Here is a 19038-nt window from a genome sequence, read left to right on the forward strand (position 1 = left end):
GGGGTGCTCCGGGCGGGGGGCCAGGCCAGGCTGCCCTCCTACCCAGGTGCCTCTTCTGTCTTTATTATTAACCTGCTGTGAGCCTGGCCGAGGCCCAGGGCTTGCCGACCGAGTCTCGTCACCCTTGCTGCTTCTGGCCTCGCCCACGGGAGGGAGGGCGTGGGAGGTGAGCCTGGGCCGGGGAGGGGGCGGGAGCGGCTCCGGCCGCCCCCCAGCAGATGCTCCCAGCACCCACTGGACACTGAGGACCTCAAGGAAGGGGCCCAATTTGGAGACAAAGGCCAGGCTGGGGGACATCCTCAGCCGGGAGCCCGGGCGAGGCCCACAAAGGGCCGGGAGAAAGGGCCGAGGGAGGGGCCGGCGGCCGGGGCTGCACATGCTGTGGTTGCCCGGGCGACGGCCCTCTCCTGGAGGGGTCTGCCCGGCCATTGTCGGGGCCCACGGGACGTGTCACACACCAGATGGTCCCGTGCCGTCCAGGTCACCCATCGGGGACGGAGTGAAGGAATGCGCGGCGCGGCCATCTGTTCCCTCGGCCGTGGGCACCGGGCGGGCACGGAGCGGCCGGCCGGGCCCCGCCTCCGCCGGGTTTAATCAGCTAATTCCATAATTGGGCTTTATTTCAGGTAAATTGCATTTCACACCCGAGAGGGCGGCAATGGCCCGGCCGCGGCTGAAGCGCTGGGGTGCTCTGTGCCCAGTCGGCGACGGCGCAGCGCGGGCCGGGGCGGGGCGGCCTGCGAGCCAGGCTTCCCGGGGTTTCCACAAATGTTTACCCAACAAGGAAGCAACAGCTCTTGCCTTTCCAGCAGCTGTGGCTCCGCCCCTCCCCGGGGTGCCGCGCGCAAGCCCAGGCCCCGGCCTCTCTCCCCTCCCCTGCGCCGGCCCGGCACTGGGGGTCTGATGCCAAGTCCCCTGGGTGGAGGGCACGCAGGCACCTGGGCCTGCCCCTTGCCCCCCTCTGTCCCGGCGTTGTCCAAAGCCTGGCACCTTGGAATTTGGGGCGAGCGGCCAGCTGGGACACGTGGGGGGGCGCCCGGGGCCACGCGTGGCTGTGACTTCCTGCTGGTGCTGGTCTCAGGAGGCAGTGGTCACAGCGCCCACGACTGGGTTCCTGCCAGCCGCGGGGGCGACTGGCCGGGCCCAGTGCCGGCTGTGGTGGGCACCGGGCAGGCGGCGGATGGGAGGTGCAGGCAGTGTAGGGCACAGGCACGATCCCGCCTCGCTGAGCTGGGCAGGAGGGCAGGTCGAGTGCCATGCAGAGTGCCGTGGCATGGGAGCCATGGCACGGGAGCCACGCACCTGCCCGTGGCCCAGGGCACACAGCACTGTCAGGGCCGACGCTGAGGCTCCTTGCACCCACAAATCCAACTCCGAGTCCTTGGGTCTGGGGGGGGTGGCTCGCAGGCCCTCGGCCCGAGCACGCCCCCGGGGCCGCTGACCACGGCAATCCCTGCTTGCCCCGGTCAGGCCTGCACCAGCCGCCGGCCCCAGGCCCCAGGCGCAGGGCCGTGGGGAGAAGCCCCGGGGCCATACCCACACTGCGTAGCCAGGGGGCCTCCACCAGAAGTCCTAGGGTGGCCAGAGCCCAGATGGAGAGCCGCTGGAGCATCTCACAGCCCCTCCGAGCCGACCCCTCCTCCACACCTGCACAGCTGCACGGGGGCTCCTGTTCAGGGGTCAGGGGACCTGCAGGGGAGCAGCGCGCGGCGGGCAGGGGAGGGCGCGCCCCAGGTGAGCGAGAGCAGGGCCGAGTAGCCTGTGACTCCATGTTTACTAGGGAACCCGCACGATCAGCGCCCACATCACACACGAGGCTCAGCAGCAAGGGGGACAAACGCACCCCGTGAGCTCCTGCCCGCGTCGGCTGCCCGGACCCGGCCACGAGCTGCAGGCAGGGGCTGCACACGGTGGGGTTTGGGAGACCCTGCTCTCCAGGGGGTAGGAGGAGCTGCCCGTCCAAGCCGGGGAGGGGAACGGGCCCCCACTCAACATTGGGCCCTGGGCCACTGGTGAGCTTGTGTCCCCCCCCCACCCCGGCCAGAAGCTGTGGCCTCAGGGCAGCCCCAGGCCTGCTCTACTCGGGACTCCCGGGACCTGGCGGCGCCTGTCCTTGGCATGGGCCGGGCCTGCCTTGCCCTGCCTGCTCCCTCCCTGCCAGGTCCCAGGTTCAAGTCTGGGGGTCGGGGGGGCCCCTGTCCAGTCTCCGCCTTCAGGCCAACCAGGGCAGGCCTGGCTCTAGGCCATGTAGGGCCCAGTCCCGGAGGCCAGCCTCGACCCTGTCCCTGTGTCCCGACCACAAGTGAGGTCATCAGCAGGATTGGGGCCGTGGCACTGGGCTGACAGCTCGGACCGAGGGGGTCCCCACACCCGCCGGCTCCTGCCCGCTGCCCGGGGCTCAGGCTCTGCGGGCTGCTGGGGGCCTCCCCACTCAGGACCCCTCCTCAGGGTCCCTGCGGGGCACAGTCAGCTGCTCGTAGGTGGGCAGGAAGAGTTCGGGGTCCGCGGGGTCCCCGTCGCGGGCCTGCGCCGGGTGGGCCCCGCCGTGGCAGCGGCCCTGGTGCAGTGCCAGCAGCTGCTGGAGCATGTCGGCGATGAGCACCAGCCTCTGGTCCAGCTGCGTCACCTGTGGGGACACAAGCAGAGGCGAGGGTGAGCCCGGGAGCAGACGGCGGCGCGGGGCGGGCTGCTTGGTGCAACCCGTGCCGTGCCCAGGCGGGTGCTGCTGGGAGGCGGGAGCTGGTGCGTGTCACACACGTGGCGACTCTGGGTGGGGGCTCCTCTCGACTCGAGGCCTCCGGCAGGGCAAGGTCTGCCCCACAGCCGGCCCCATGCGCCCTGCACTCTGGCCTGGCCGCAGCTCTGGCTTCCTGGGGGAGGGGGTGGGAGTGGGAGAGCGGCAGCAGCCAGGCGCCCCTTGGCGGGCAATGCAGGCACAGGGCCGGGTGCCGGGGAGGGTTCCGGAGGCAGAGGCCCAGGGTTCTGCACCTGCCGGCCGCTGCCAGAAGGGACTGGCAGGGCGGGGCCCCTCTCTTCCCCGTCCCTCAGGCCTGTGTCTTGGGGGGCTCTTTCCACCCTGGGGGTCCTGACATCGCCTCAGGTCCTGGACCCTAGGACCAATCCCCCAGCCGCTGCCGTCAGGGAAGGGCGGGCCCCTGAGGTGCTGTGTCCGCTGGGCACACGGCCTCCATATGAGCCCCGGGGTGGCCCTGGTGAGGCCGGGGTGGCCGTGGCAGCAGGACTGCTCCGAGGGCACAGCTGGGGAAGCCGCCCCTGTGGAAACGGCGGGTGGAGCCGGCGCTGGCGGGGCGGGCCGGGCCGGGAGGCGCAGGCTCTGCTGGGGGGCTGTGTCAGAGTGCTTGGTGCAGGGTGAGGTGGACGGGGCCCAGGCGCTGGGAGTGCTGGGGAGACCCGGAGAGGGTGGCGGGAGGCGCGGGCGCCCAGCAGGGCAGCCCTGGGGCGCGTGGCTTTGGGAGGGGCAGGGAGGACTCAGCTGACTGCCGGCTCCTGGGGCTGCAGGACACGGACGGTCACACGTGCCTGTGGAGCCTGGGCTGGAGGCGGTCGGCACCTTTGGACTCACCTGGGCCCCGCTGCCCCCTGGGCAGAGCTGGGGCCTGGAGCACGAGGGGGAGCGGGCCCGGGCAGGCCGCTGAGGAGCTGAGTGGGGGAGGGCTCTCTGCTGAGGGCGGACAGAACACCCATCCCAGCAGCCCGCAGCAGGGGCTGGCCCGTGGCCGAGGGACGGAATCTAACTCTCCCAGGCACGTCCACGCGAGATGCCGGCTACACAGGCGAGGGGCGTGGGCTCCCTGCCGCCCCCGGCCCCCAGGTCTCTGTGAGGTGGGGTCCTCGTTCAGGGTCTCCTCTGAGACTACCTGGCCACCCCCACCTTGTTCCCCTGTGCTCCGGCCGCCCTCAGTCTGCGCCACACGAGACCCCCAGCCCCCAGCCACGCAGCCCCTCGGGCGCCAACGGCCTGGCGTCCAGAGCTCCACGGGCACCTGTGTTCTGCCCGTGGGAGCCCTCGCGTGCTGCGGGGTGTGGCGGCCTGCACGCTGCTCCTGGGGGACAGGGCAGCAGGAGGGGGGGTATAGCTGGGCAGGAAAGGGTGCCCCGGGGCCCGGGCTTCCCCCACTCAGTTACACAGGTGGACGAGAGCCTGCACGGGCCCCCTAGCCACAGATCCTTCCAGAAGCTCCTGGCACAGGCGGGGGCTGCCTGTGTTCTCCTGGGTCACCCTAGGGCCCTCCCAGTCCATCCCAGTAGGCTGCAGGCCCTGCTGGTCCCCCCAGGTGCCAAGTGCACTGGGCAGAGCTGCTGGCCCTCACTCACCAGGGCAGAGCTGGGCCGGGCCATGTGGATGCCCTGACCGGAGCTGGGCTGGGGACTGGGGACTGCCCTCGGTGCCGAGTGCCCCCCGCTGGCCCTGCTCGCGGGGCGGCCCTGGGTGCGGGGCCCAGGGGCTGGAAGCAGTGAGGAGGCGGGGCGGGGGCGCGCCGCGTAGGGGGATGTGGTCGGTGGTCCCGGTGCCTGGGGCTCTCCCAGCCCAGGCCCCAAGGCAGCCCTGTCGGCTTTTGGTGCTTCTTCCTCGGCCCCCAGGGACCACACGTGCCAGAGAGCTTGTCCCTGGGGTCACCCTGCTTCCTGTGTCCCACGGAGGAGCCCAAGAGCACGCGTCCTGGACCCCAGCCTGGGCAGGTGTCCAGGCCAGGCCCTGCCACGCTCAGGGGGGTGCCGCAGCCACTTGGGGTGCCTGCCCGGAACCACTGGGACGGATCGGTTTTGGGGATCTCGGATCTTGCCGTTATTTGCAGTTCGCTAGTGATTAAGAGGGCAGAGCGGACAAAAGCCCCTTTGTGCCGAGCCTCAGCTCACCGAGTAAATAACCACAAGCCGGCTTACGCGGCCGCGCCGAGAACAAGGCCGCGAGGGCGACGGCCAGCTCGCGCCCGCGGCGGCTGCCGAGCTGACCCCGGGCCCCGGGAGGCCCGTTTGATGTGGTTATGAATTTGTTTTCAAAAGAAAAGCTTGAAACAGAGTCTTTCACGGGACACTTGCAGAACCTGCCCGGCCCCGGTCTCTGCTCGCATGGCTGAAGGCCCCGTCTCGTGGCCGCCTCGGGCAGGAGGGGCGGGGGGCAGCAGCACGTGGCTCGCCAGGGCGGGGGCCTCTGTGGGGCCTTGGGGAGCTGACGGTCGCCGGGCTGCTCCCAGGGGCAGGACCCCGGGTGCCAGCCGCGGTGCCCACCTGCAGGGCAGGTATCAGGAGAGCTGGCTCCTGGCCTCACCCTGCACCCCTACCTCAGGGGTGAGGAGGTGAGCTGGGCTGCAGAGCTGGCCAGGGGCCGCCAAGGCACATGCCAGGCACACGCCAGGCCCAGGCTGCCCACCCAGCTCTCCTTGGGGACCCAAACAGGCACGGGCCCCAGGGAGTTTGGGCACAAGTTGGGAGCCTTTATCAAGCACCTACTGTATGCACCAGGCTCAGGTGTTGCAGCTCCGTCTCCAACAGCAGGGAGGGCAGCACGAGAGGGCTGCAGCGGGGTGGCCTCCGCCTGCCCCGCTCACCGCAGGCCTGGACTCCCTGACTCCCCGACAGAGCCTGGACGGCTGGGGTGGGTCTGGCCTGCGCTCCCCACGGTGGCCCTTCCCAAACACAGGCCAGGCCACCCTGGGGGCCCCTCCTCTCACTCCCTTTGTCCCTGTGCTCCTGTTGCCGGCACAGGTCACACGACCCCTCCTCGCCACGGCCCTGGGTGGCCTCGTCTCTCATCTCTCGGAGGTGCCTGGCAGGGCTGAAGCTGCTGCTCCCCCAGTCAACCCTGGCCCTGGGCCCCCCAGTCGGCTGCTCCATCCCCAGAGGCCCTGGGGGGGCCCTCAGCTCAGGGGCACTGGGACTACGGAGGTGCCTGGAGCGTGGCCTGTGGCGCCCACCCGTGGCTGGGCTCCTGGGGCTGAAGGGAGGGCAGCCAACAAGCTTCGGCTCAGCCTTGCTCTCGGAAGCAGAGCCGGGTACGAGGCGAGATGAACCCCAGGATTCCCAAGGCTGCGCTCGGCTCCCAGCCTGCAGCCCCCAGGGCAGCCGTGGTGCTACGGCGCCAGCAATCACTCAGGTGTATGCACGGTCACGCGTGTGCAGGTACCGGGGTCCCACCCAAGGGTGCACCTGCCTGCCCCTCCAGGCTGTGGGCATTTGCACAGACCACGGCCACGGTCAGTGCCATCCAAGCGGCCGAGGGTCTGGTCGATGCTGCCCGAGACCCTGCCCACGCCCACAGGCCCTGGCTGACCAGCCGAGGTAGGTGTGCAGGCTGCTCCCTGCCCGAGCATGCAGGGCTGCGGCGTCCCCACCGACCGACGCTGTGGGCCTCCAGGGCCCGGCCCGTTCCAGACTGACCCCTGATAGGGACGTCAGGGTCATCACCACAGTGCAGTCTGGCCCTGGGCCCCCTCTGGGGACCCCAGCTCCAGGCTCAGGAACCCATTTCCCGGCACACACGGCCCGGCAGGTCCGGTCTCAGAACACGGCAGTGACGTGCACACAGCAGGAACGACACTCCCGACCCCTGCCCGGCCACCTCGTCCTCAGTGGGGGGCCTGTGGCTCTTGGGGGTCAGCCCCTCCTGCCCGGCGCCCTCGGCCCTGCCTGGACCTGTGGCCACTGGCCCCAAGCAGGGCTGGCGCCCTCACATGAGCTCCGGGCGGGGCCGCACAGCCCTGAGTGGTCACCTGCCCGCTGACCCCTCTCTGACCCCCTCCTCTTTGATCCTGAGCACGTCCACCTCCACCCTGCCGCAGGCCCTTTGCATGGCTGTTCCTGCTGGTGAACCAACCTTCCTTATCTTATCTCTCCAGCCCTGCAGCCCTCAGCCTTCCCTGGAATGCTTCTGTTTGTGATTCACTCCCTGGAGTCTCCTGAGGTTGGGCTCTGGGCCTTGCCATGCCTGGGACACCCCCAGAGGCTGTCCCCATGCCTGGCACGCACGGGCAAATGTGGCATCTTGAGGCAGTGAGGCCCTGGCACCCGGCGAGAGGGGACAGAAGCTCCTCCAGCCAGTGGCTGCACAGGGTGGCTGGGCAGATGCAGAGGCCAGCTGTGCGCCTTGCTTGTGGACTGGTGAGGACTCTCCGTGTGTGGAGGCGGATGCCTGGGCAGCGCGGTCCCCACCTTCCTGCTTGGCCGAGCAGATGCGTCTTGGCGTCGGGGCCGCCCGCCCGGACTTTCCATGGCTCCTCTCCCTGCGCCGGCTCACAGCACCGTGCAGGCCGTCAGCTTTTGTCTAGCACTTTCCTGATCTGTGTTGGACCCTTGGGGCTTGGGTGTGTGTGGCCATGCACGCGCTGGGCCTCAGCGCTGCCCTCTGTGGTCAGCCGAGGCTCCCCATGGCTCAGGAACTGACCGGAGGCTTGCCCACGAGCCCTGGTCCCCAGAAGCCTCTCTCCTGGGGAGTGTGCCCCAGCCTCGGGCCGTGGCGTCCGGCAGGGCAGCCACTCCCCACCCTGACGGCCTCGCTCCTCTGCTCACAGACCCCTGTGCTGCTTCCTGGGGCTGCTGGGGGTCGCCAGCTTCTCTCCCTAACCCCCACCCGTCCAGGCTCCTGGGCCCGTGGCCACTGCACATCTGTGGGGCTCAGCCGGTCCCCTCCCCAGCCCAGGGCAGAGGTCCTGGGGAGAGGGGGCGGGTGGCAGGTACCCTGGGCCCTGCAGGTGCCAGGGGTGGGGCCGTGCAGCCTCGCCACGGTTCCCGCCTTGTCCTGGCCGGCACACAGCAGCCCCATGACTCAGCCCAAACGGGTGGGCAGCCCCCCGCCCCGGGCCCACACCCAAGGGCGCTCCCTCCCCAGCTTCCTGCTGCTGCTCTGAGGCCAGGGCTCCCTGCATTCAGAGCCCTGAGGCTGGAGCTGTGGTGGGGGCTGGGCCCCCGGCTCTGGGCTGGGATCCCAGCGAGGGGCTGGGCGGCCAGGCCTGGACTCAGAATCCAGGCCCCTCTCCTGGAATCTGGGAGGGAGACGTGGGCTGGACCTGACCCACACGGGGCCTGGAGACCTGGCCATGGCTTCCCGCCACGGGCTGGGCCCAAGGCCCTGCCTGGAGTCCGAGGCTCCGTGGGGGTGGGGGTACAGTCTGTCCCTTTGCACCATGTGACCCCAGAGTTGCCTTTATACCATGCTGCCACTAGGCCTGGGGCTCCCCTGCCACTGCCTGTCCCAGCAGGTGCATGCCAGCCCCACCCACCCCACCTCCCACTCCCCCCTCTGGCCCCCATGTCCCCATGGCACTGCAGGTGCCCCATGCTGGTCTCTGGGCAGGTCTGTGTGTGTGTGTGTGGTGGGGGCAGGGCCCTTGCTCGTGCCCCTAGGTGCCCAGCTGGGAGGACAGAGGCTGGGCTCCTGTGGCCATGCAGAGCGGGAAGGGGCGAGGAGGTGGGGACCAGGGTGGGCGGCAGGAAGTCGCCAGGGCTCTAAGCCAGGCCCCAGCGCTCCGGGCCCATCTGCACATATCTGGCAGGTCCTTCTCCCTCCCAGGCTGGCTGGACCCCCCCCCCCCCCCGCCCCGCTGCTGGGCCCACCTTCCTTCCTGTCTCCAGAGGGCCTGTCTCGGGTGCCCGCCCTCTCCTGGACCCCGCAGACCCCGCGGCCCCTCCCAGGAAGGCAGGGGCTGCAAGAGACGCCGGAGTGACCTGCCCAGCCACCCACCCCGGCCCGTCGCTGCTGCCAGCACCTGGGTCTCCCGTGCCCCTGACCGGTACCAGTGGCGGTGCCTCCCAGGCCCAAGTGCCTGCCCTGTGGCTCCGACCCCTGGGCCCCTGAGCGGTGGGCCCAGATGGCTGGGCCTGGCCCACGTCGCAGCCCCACATGAGGCTGCAGCCCCGGCTGGTGCTTGACGAGCACCCGCGGTGACTGCGCGGCGCCCCAGGTCCACCCCCAGTCCTTTCTGCCCTCACAGCTGTGGCTGTTGTCTGTGTGTCAGAGGCACCGGGGGTGGCGGGTCTCCTCCGGGTGCCCCCGGGGGTGGCCCACTTCCATGCCAACCACCACCCTGCCCTGCTTTCTGGCACCCAGGTGGCCCCCAAAGAACCTGTAGTGAGCTCCCAGCCACCTGGTTCCTGCTGAGGCCAGTGAGGGACAGGCTGGCCTGTGCCTGGGGGAGGGGCTCAGGCAGAGACAGGTGCCCCTGGGGGCTGTGGAGCCGTGGGTGCTCGTGGGAAGGCCACCACGGTGGGAAGGTAGTGGAAGGGCGGGGAGGCCTCTACCCCGGGGCTGGCCCTGTAAGTTGATGAGAGATGCAGGCTGCGTCCCGTGGGGCGCTGGGAGGAAAGGTCTCTGGGACATGGGGCCTGGGCTGGGGTCTGTAGTCCTCAGTTTCACCATCAAGGGCATCCAAGGTGAGCCAGTGACGGTCCAGGCCCCTCTGTGACGCCATTGCCCACCTGTGTCCCTCTCACTGGGGCCCCGCCCTGCCCAGCCCCGTCCGTATGTGCGTGCATATGTGTGTGTGTGTGCATGTCAAAGGTCTGTGGTCCCGTGCCCCAGACATGTGGGCAAACCCTTCTGTGCTGCCCCCACAGAGCCCTCCGGCCCCTTGGCATTTGGGTGCCTTCCTGCCACGGCTCACGCACCTGCCCAGGCCCCGGCACCCCCCCCCCCCCCCCCGCACACCCTCCGTCTGCCTTTGCTCTCAGCCTCAAGCTTACATCTCCACTGCTTCTGTGGCTTTGTGTGACCCAGTGACCACCCAACAGAAACAGCCCAGGGTGCTGCGCCCCCACCTTCTCCTCCCAGTGCAGCTATCCCACAGTTCCAGGCTACACACATGCTTTGCCCAGTCTACACTGTACACTGTGTAAGCGCTGAGTCACGTCACCCTCCAGGGTTACAACCTTTTGTTTCTCCTGGGGTTGAGAATCGCCTTTAGGTTTTGCTTGGTCCTGGGTGCATCTGTCCCCAGTTCATTCTGGAACTTTCTGCAGGAATGTAAAACTCGTGTGCTTCCTGTTGACAACACCAGCACTCGCCCTGTGCTTCCTTCTGGAAGCTTCCAAGGAGCGCTCCCCAGGCCTGCTCCGCACTCGCGCGCGTCTCCCACGCCTCGGCCGCTGCCTTGGCCTTTTCTTTGTGGTGTTTGCTCCCCTGGCCCCTGATTCTGTTCCGTGAGTTTTCCCCTCATTTCACTGGAGTGCACCCTCGAGTAAAACTCTCTCTGATAATGTCCTCATTCTCCTCTCATCCTTGAGTTGACATAGAACGTTCTAGACTGGGAACACTTCCACCCCAGAGTGCAAGGCCTCTGACACGCTGCTGGGGTGCCCTGTTCTCCGTGTGTGGTCTGTGTTCCCTCTGGACACTCGGCATGCCTGCTTACATGGACGTGCCTTGAGGGGCACGCTGGGAGCGGAGGGCAGCGAACGGCCATTTTTCACTGGACACAGTCCCTGCCCTACCCTCAGCCGTAAGTTGTGTCCCTGGGCTCCAGCTGCTCCAGGGTCTGAAGCTCCGGTCTCTGGGTGGCCGGGGGTGGACGGCACAGCCTTCCCGGGCTACGGGGGCTGCTGGGCCCGAGCTTCAGCCTATAGTCACCCTCACTACAGCCTGTCCTGAGCTGGGCTCCCGCTGCTCGCGTCTGACCTTTGGCCGACTCTCCTCCCTCCTTTCCCTCTGCCCTTGCTCGGCTACAGCCTAGGACTGCGCGCACCTCTGCGGTCATCTTCGCAGGGTTGGAGGACGCAGAGCTAACACACAGGCATCTGTGGTGGGGCCGGGCCACAGCTTCCCCGAGACTCCTCTCCCACCTTCACCCAGGCCTTCAGCCATGGTGCCCGCTGCCCCGGCTGCCAGCAGCCACTCCTCCCCTGACCTCCCTGGGGCTCAGCTCCTGCCTGCCACACCCCCATGTCCCCAGCACCCCTATTCCCCCAGGGGTCTCTCTCCAGCCCTGCTCTGTGGCTGCTGCAAGGGGGTTGCCGGGCTTGGGTCCTTCCCTCACCGCTGTGCAGCTAGATTCCGCCCCCCCCCCCCATGCTCCCACTGGAGCCTCTGGCCCTGCAAAGCCGGTCCCCAGCCCGACTCTTGGTCCACCCTCCCAGCCCTATCTCCTCAGCCCAGGAAATGGCACCGCCCCGCACCTGGCCCTGTGGCCCCCTATCTGAGATCTTCCCACCTGGCCGCCACACCACCTGTGGAATCTGCCCCTGGCAAGAACGGCTGCTTTGGTGTGCGCCCTCATGCGGGTCCCTCCGCAGCCATGGGGTGTGTGCAACATTCTGGCCAGCTCATAGATGGCGGCTGATCTGCGTGGTTTCCAGGATGGGTCTCACAGAGGGAGGCCTGCCTTCCCGCTGCTGGAATGCAGACGTGAGGGCCACCTCGGGGGCAGCCGTCAGGGGCCATGGGACAGAGCCTGAGTGGCAGGGAGTAAGGCAGATGGGCTGTGCCATCAGGGCCGGTGCAGGGTGCCCACAGGAGCCCGGGCAGGGGGCCTGCAGGTGCACAGCTGTCCTCACAGGGCCATCTCAGCCGCAGCTGACCCGCGGCTGCCACCTCACCCCTGCCCCCACCTTCCTGGGCCTTGCAGACTGCTGCCTCCCCCCAGGCACCCCCACCCTGTTTTGGTCAAAGTCCAGGAATAGCAGAGCTTGGGGCCTGGAACTCTCCCGGGGCTTCTGAGGGGCTGCTCCGTGCTCGGCCCCAGCCCCCCGCCGCCTGCTCCGCCTTCTCTCTCCCAGGCTGCTTGCCCGGCCTGTCTTCCCGGGGCTGTGAGGAAGGGGCTTGTGCAGCCTCCCCAGGGCCTGGCGCAGTTCCCGGGACACAGCAGGATCCTGGGTGGGGGCGGGGCTGGGCCCTCGAGATGAGGGGTGGCCGAGGGAGCCACGTGGGGGCGTTTGCACTGCGGTGCCCGGTGGGGTGGGGGAGGGGCGGGCGGCAAGGCCGGCCTGGCGCGCCCGGCGAGTTTCCGTGACTGCGTGGAACCGCACGGCGCTTTCCATCGGCGCTGCCAAGGGGCGGCTGCCGGGCCTGGTGGCGGGCTCTGACCCCCGACGGGCTGCGCTCTGCCAGGCAGCCCTGGGGAGCCCGCTGGGAGGACTGGGGGCCCGAAGGGTTAACCTGCCCTCCACCCCTGGCTGGCTTTCAAATGCAGCTGACGTGAGAAACAATGGCTCCCTCCGAGAGACTCTGCAGCGGGCGGCCCCGCCCCCCATAATTACTCAGGACATCGGCATGAGCCGCTGGTTAGGTAACGGGCTGCTCCAGACGCAGCACTACGGGCAGTTCCACGTCATCTCCACGGACAGCAGGATCGGTTCCAGCATGGCGGGGAGGCGGGCCTGAGGCACGGGCTGGGGATGCAGCCCGGGAACGTGGGAGGCTGAGGGGGCAGCGCACTGCCCGGCCTGGCCCTGCTGCCGCCCCCACCCTCATCCCAGGGCCTGGAGCAGAGTGCGGGGAATTCATTCATTCTGAAGTGTGAATGACTAACCGAGGTCCGCACTTGCTCCCCCACCCTGTGCTCCCCTGTGCGCGGAGGTCCAGGCTGTGCAGCCCAGAGGAGGACGTGTCCCCCAGGGTAATGGCCGGGGTCGGTCCTGCCGCCCCTGAGCGCCCCTCTCCTTGCCCTGGTGTGGGTCCCTTCCACAGGACACACCCACCTCCTGGAAGGATGGACTGAGGGGGGGGTGGGGCACTCGGGCCCTGGGTCAGGGAAGGCTCTTCCCACCTGTGCAGCCAGTGCCTGGCCTCAGAGACATGCAGGGGACAGCAGGAGGGTGAGTCCAGCCCATGCCCAGAGGCCACCGCCCACCCACTCTGGACACAAGGACGCCCCTTGTGTCCAAGGGCTGGCCACCGCTCCTGCCCTGTCCCCTCCTGCAGACCACCCTTTGGCTGTGGAGCTGGCCACTGAGCCCCAGCCTGGGCCCCTGCTGGGCAGAGCCAGCTTCCATCACACGGCCTCCCTGTCCGGTCGTCCACCTCCTCTCCCAGTCCCTCAGGCCACAGGAATGCACTGGGCGGCCGCCACACGTTCGGCTGAGGTTCGCCATCCGTGATGCATGGGGCGAAGCGGGTGTGCGCAGCTCTGGGACGGAGTGAGGCTGGGGTCCTGAGCCCACCAGCCAAGCCCTCATCCCCTCTGCACCTCCCTGCGGGCTGTCCAGGCACTCTGACTGCCGTCTCCCGTGACTCCTGCCCGGTGACTTCCTCCACCCCCACAGCTCTCAGCGTCCATCATCAGCTCTGAGGCCGCCTCTGAGCCCAGCCCATGGCTGCCCCGTGGATGCCCTGTCATGCACCTGCCACTCTGGTCCCAGATGCCCAGCTCTCCAAGGCCCCTCCCTGCCACTTCAGGGCTCTCCTCACCCCCGGCCTCTCACCAGGCCCTGCCATCAGCCTCCCGATCCAGACAGGGTTGGGGAGACCTGGCTGTGCACATGCATTTGCGACTGTGCAGTGAGGGTGCGTGTGTGTGTGTGTGTGTGACAGCACTGGGAAAGCGGACGCCCGACGGGCATGCTGGCCGTGCCACACAGCCCCGTCCCCACTAAGCCCCAGCAGGGCCCCAGCCGGGTTCTGCATCCCCTCTGCCTTCTCCTGGTGGTCTGATGCCCTCCCTTGCCCCTGCCAGCCTCAGGCACTGACCCTGCCTCCACGGAGGCTGAGGACCCGGCCTCTGCCTTGGCCTGCCTCTGCTTCCCCTCCCCTTGGCTGGCTCTGCTCTTGTGCCATGGGGTCTGCCCAGCCCAGCGCCCTGTAGAGCCCTCCTCAGTGTGAGTGCTGGGCTCAGCTCCCAGCGAGCGCCCTGCTGGGGCTGGAGGCCTCCAGGTCTGGGTTCCACTGTCTCCGGCCTTCCCTAGTTTCCTCCTGGGCTTTGCTGCAGTGAACCCCTCAGGCCCTCTAAGGGGAAATGTGGAGAGCAAAGCCGATACATTCTTGCGTTTCTGACAATGCCCTTGTCAGAGCTGCACCCTCCGTGGGCACCTCAGCTGGGTATAGAATTGTATTTTGCTTTGGAATCTGGAACTCATCTTTGCGTGGATTCTCCACCGGAGACCAATCCACTCAGGGGCCCACGGCCTGGGAGGTCACCCACCAGGCATCCTAGAACATCCTGGAGTGCTCTCCATCCAAATCGCTCCGGAGCCACGTGACTGGGTGGCCACACGTACCGCGTGCTGTCAGGCACCTCCTCCCTCCTCGTCGCAGCTGCTGTGGCTGGGCCCCCGGTTCCCCACCCCGCCCCCGCTTCCCTCCTCGTCGCAGCTGCTGTGGCTATGGCCCTGGTTCCCCACCCCACCCCCGATGCAGCCTGCGAGCTCTCGGCCATCCTCCCCAACTTCTCATCCCAGCTTTCGTGCCATTTTCTGGGATGTTTGCTTCAATCTGGGCTGAATTTTTAAAATTATCCAGTGATACATTTCACATTTCTAGGCACTCTCTCTGGGTCTCTGCGTCCTCGTTGCATCCTGTGCCTGTGCTGTGGCTCCCCACTGTCCTGAGGCCGCCCTGGCCTGCTGTTCCACGCTGCCTTCCTCACTGGCCCCTCTGGCTCCTGGCACAGTCCCCTGCTTCCTGCCCCGGGGCCTTTGCACATGCCACTGCCCTGTCTGGGAGGCCCTCCTCATCTCTGCTCCTTGGAGCTCACCGCAGACTGACAGCGCCACCTCGGGCTGCCTCGCTGAGCTCCTGGCTGAGGGTGTGAGCTGTGGGGACCTGTGTTCTCTGTGGCACTTGGCACAACTCCCCTGCTCCTTCCTGGGCTCCAAGTCCCATCTCACGTCTCTGGCCCCAACCCTCTGCCTCCCACTGTGGGGACCCTCTGATGCCGTCAGGGCCCCGGGGGTCCCCTCCCACCTCAAGGTCCCTCCACCAATCGCCCCTGCAAGGCCCACTTTGCCGGAGTTCCAGAGGTCAAGGCGGGGCATCTCTGGGGCCCACGCTGGGCCCTGGGACCCCCACATGCCCACGAGCAGGTGCACACCAGGGAAATGGTTCTGGTGGAGGGGAAAGGGGCTTCCTGGAAGAATCCCCCCTTCAAGGGGACTCCTCACAGACCAGCAGGAAGCAGCCAGGAGAGGGGGCAGATGTGTCGGGCACAGGGAGCAAGGTGAACAGGGGCGGGGTCTCTCAGCAGCTGTGAGGCCTTGGCAGCCACTGTGGGCAGCCCAGATGCCCAGGCCGGGCAGTGCTGGGGGCACCCACCCTGCCATCGCCAGGCTTGTTCACAGGCAACCCCCTCTTGACCTCACACACCTCTGAGCCACCCTGCCGGCACCATGAACCCTGGTCCCAAATCTTGGCACGCTCTCCCTCCTTGCCTGGCCCCCAGTGGCCTCTCCTCTCCCTCTCCCGCCTCTGTGCAGCACCCAGAGTCACACAGCCGGGGAGCGAGGAAGTAGGATTTGCACACAGCTGCAGGCCCTGGTGCAGGCTCCCCAGCCACCCACTGACCACAGGCGCCCACTGCCCCAGACATGCGAGGAGGCGCCGAGAGATTAAGTCTCTCCAAGCCTGTGCTTGCAGCCACGGAAGCAAGGCAGACGGCAGGCGGGCTGGCCGGCTCGTCCTCAGAGCAGGGCCAGGCGTCTGGTCTGGTGCTCAAATCCCTCTGCCCCCCACCGGAGTGCCTGGGTTTCATGCTTGACTCCCGACCCTGCTGCCTGCTAACGTCCACCCCGGGAGGCAGCAGAGGTGGCTCTGGTCATCGGGTTCCTGCTGCGCATGTGGGAGACCTCGACCGAGTTCCTGGCTCCTGTTCTGGCCCAGCCCAGCCCTGCCAAGCACAAGCATTGCCGGGATGAACGGGGTGGGGGAGGGGCTTGCCCTGTGTCTCCTCTCCGGCTCCGTCCCCTGCCTGTGGGGAGACAGCAAAGACCTGGTAGCAGGGAGGGCCCTTGGAGGGGTGCCTGGGGCGGGGCCGGGGCAAAGGGAGCCCGGGGATGCAGGAGGCACAGCTTCCAGACCCAGGAGAAGATTCTGGAAGGGGAAGAGAACAGCGGAGTCCGCTGGCCAGAGGGGTGGTGTGAGGAGAGGCCGGGGCTGGGGCCGGGGCCGGGGGGACGAGGCGCGAGCTCCACCCGGCATCCCGCCAGAGACGGACACAGCACAGTGGGGAAGCACAGGGAACCGGCGGGGAGGGAGGCTCTGCGGGGTCAGCCTCACCCAGAGGTGGACTCGGACGTTAAGTGTCACTGGGAATCAGTAACAGAGCTAACAAAACCGACACACGTCAGAGTTAACAGAATCGGCACACGTCAAAAAACACACTTCTACATCACTCTTTGACCCAAGAGAAAAGCAAGCAGACACGATGCGTCTCCGAGGACTCGCAGCGAAGGCACCTCGCCCAGCCTGGCTGAGGGTGTGAGCTGTGGGGACCTGTGCTCTCTGTGGCACTCCGCAAACTTCCCCCGCTCCTTCCTGGGCTCCAAGTCCCTTCTCACATCTCCTTCCTGGGCTCCAAGTCCCTTCTCACGTCTCTGGCCCCAACCCTCTGCGTGGGGTGCAGCCGGAGCGGCACTCGAGGCTGATGGATAGCAGCTTCAGAAAACCGGAAGCGAAACCGAGACACTAGAATAACACTGAAACCCGGGGGGGGGGGGGGCACGGAGGAGGGCGTCCGGAAGCGGATGCTGTTCACGAACACAGAGCTGACGGCCAGAAGTGCTGCTTGACCGTTAGTAAGTGACCGTGACTCGGGGAGCCGACGGGCGCCCCCAGCCCGCGTTTCGGGCGGTTTCTACAGCACTTCAGGAGGGCAGGGAGCATCCGTCTCCCACTGTGCGCTCCAGGCCCCGGGCTGACCCCGGCCAGGACGCACAGGAAAGTTCCAGGCCCAGCGCGGGAATGAGCCCAGGTGCCGGTGCGAGAGGGAGTCGGGTGCAACCGTCCAGATCACGCGCGGCCAGCCCAGGCCCCGGACACAGCAGCCCTTGGGGCCCCCTGGGGCTGGAGCACAGGGGCTTGGCAAATGCCTGTCGCGTGAATGAGTGGAGAATGAGTGGAGGATGAGGGCAGGTTAGGGCAGAGTGTTCCTGGGGAACGTCTGGTTGCTCTCTGCCCAGGCCAGAATGGGGAGCATGGGGGGGTCTCTGGGGGATGCGTCTGCCTCTCATGCCACCTGCTTTCCAAGTGGCCGGTGGGTCCCTCCCCCAGCTGTGACCCTGGGGGCAGGTTGGAGGGGAGCAGCAGAGCCAAGCTGACTCCTGTGTCTTGGGGACACCTGTTGGGAGGAGGTCTTGGTGGGGCCTCCGGGCAGCTGATTTGAAGACCTGACAGGTGGACAGGGCGGGGGTGTGGGGGTGTCGGATGGCTCCAGCACCTGCTCGGCCCTCGCCGAGGGTCCCTCGGTGCTTTTCTGAGTGCTTCTGGGCCACCCTGGGACGTGCACACAGGGTGGGCAGTGGGGCGGCTACAGCAGGAAGGGAGCCCCTGGTGTGTGGGGGGCAGATCGCCTCTGTGTGCCCGAGCTTGGGGCACTGTCCCACAGGGCCCCTAGTGGCCCCAGTTCTAAGACCATCTGACACAGAGATGGAGAGCACACAGATGGCTCCCTGGGGCTGAGGGCATTGGCGGGAGTGGACAGGCAGGCGTGGGGGTGGGGGTGGACGGGCGGGCGTGGAGGGAGGTGGACGGGCGGGCGTGGAGGGAGGTGGACGGGCGGGCGTGGAGGGAGGTGGACGGGCGGGCGTGGAGGGAGGTGGACGGGCGGGCGTGGAGGGAGGTGGACGGGCGGGCGTGGAGGGAGGTGGACGGGCGGGCGTGGAGGGAGGTGGACGGGCGGGCGTGGAGGGAGGTGGACGGGCGGGTGTGGAGGGAGGTGGACGGGTGTGGAGGGAGGTGGACGGGTGGGTGTGGAGGGAGGTGGACGGGCGGGCGTGGAGGGAGGTGGACGGGCGGGTGTGGAGGGAGGTGGACGGGTGTGGAGGGAGGTGGACGGGCGGGTGTGGAGGGAGGTGGACGGGTGGGCGTGGAGGGAGGTGGACGGGCGGGCGTGGAGGGAGGTGGACGGGCGGGCGTGGAGGGAGGTGGACGGGCGGGCGTGGTGGGAGGTGGACGGGCGGGCGTGGAGGGAGGTGGACGGGCGGGCGTGGAGGGAGGTGGACGGGCGGGTGTGGTGGGAGGTGGACGGGCGGGTGTGGAGGGAGGTGGACGGGCGGGTGTGGAGGGAGGTGGACGGGCGGGTGTGGAGGGAGGTGGACGGGCGGGTGTGGTGGGAGGTGGACGGGCGGGTGTGGAGGGAGGTGGACGGGCGGGCGTGGAGGGAGGTGGACGGGCGGGCGTGGAGGGAGGTGGACGGGCGGGCGTGGAGGGAGGTGGACGGGCGGGCGTGGAGGGAGGTGGACGGGCGGGCGTGGAGGGAGGTGGACGGGCGGGCGTGGAGGGAGGTGGACGGGCGGGCGTGGAGGGAGGTGGACGGGTGGGTGTGGAGGGAGGTGGACGGGTGCGGAGGGAGGTGGACGGGCGGGTGTGGAGGGAGGTGGACGGGCGGGTGTGGAGGGAGGTGGACGGGCGGGCGTGGAGGGAGGTGGACGGGTGGGTGTGGAGGGAGATGGACGGGTGGGTGTGGAGGGAGGTGGACGGGTGTGGAGGGAGGTGGACGGGCGGGTGTGGAGGGAGGTGGACGGGTGGGCGTGGAGGGAGGTGGACGGGCGGGTGTGGAGGGAGGTGGACGGGCGGGTGTGGAGGGAGGTGGACGGGTGTGGAGGGAGGTGGACGGGCGGGTGTGGAGGGAGGTGGATGGGCGGGCGTGGAGGGAGGTGGACGGGCGGGCGTGGAGGGAGGTGGACGGGTGGGTGTGGAGGGCGGTGGACGGGCGGGTGTGGAGTGAGGTGGACGGGCGGGTGTGGAGGGAGATGGACGGGCGGGTGTGGAGGGAGGTGGACGGGTGTGGAGGGAGGTGGACGGGCGGGCGTGGAGGGAGGTGGACGGGCGGGCGTGGAGGGAGGTGGACGGGCGGGCGTGGAGGGAGGTGGACGGGCGGGCGTGGAGGGAGGTGGACGGGCGGGCGTGGAGGGAGGTGGACGGGTGGGCGTGGAGGGAGGTGG

General features: G+C 68.5%; 1 protein-coding gene across 3 annotated transcripts in view; it reads right to left on the bottom strand.

Moving 5' to 3' along the window:
• Positions 1–1757: 1757 nt before the first annotated feature.
• Positions 1758–19038, bottom strand: part of KCNQ1 (potassium voltage-gated channel subfamily Q member 1) — a 275965-nt gene continuing 258684 nt past the window's right edge. For all 3 annotated transcript variants that reach the window (XM_070058232.2, XM_070058305.2, XM_089306936.1), the window contains one exon: positions 1758–2626. In XM_070058232.2, coding sequence (XP_069914333.2) covers positions 2432–2626 — 195 coding nt within the window. In that variant the 3' untranslated portion in view covers positions 1758–2431. The remainder of the gene's footprint in view (positions 2627–19038) is intronic.

The sequence above is a fragment of the Oryctolagus cuniculus genome, chromosome 1 (genome assembly GCF_051225735.1).
Source record: "Oryctolagus cuniculus isolate XC-2025 breed Fujian yellow rabbit chromosome 1, ASM5122573v1, whole genome shotgun sequence".
Lineage (NCBI taxonomy): Eukaryota > Metazoa > Chordata > Mammalia > Lagomorpha > Leporidae > Oryctolagus > Oryctolagus cuniculus.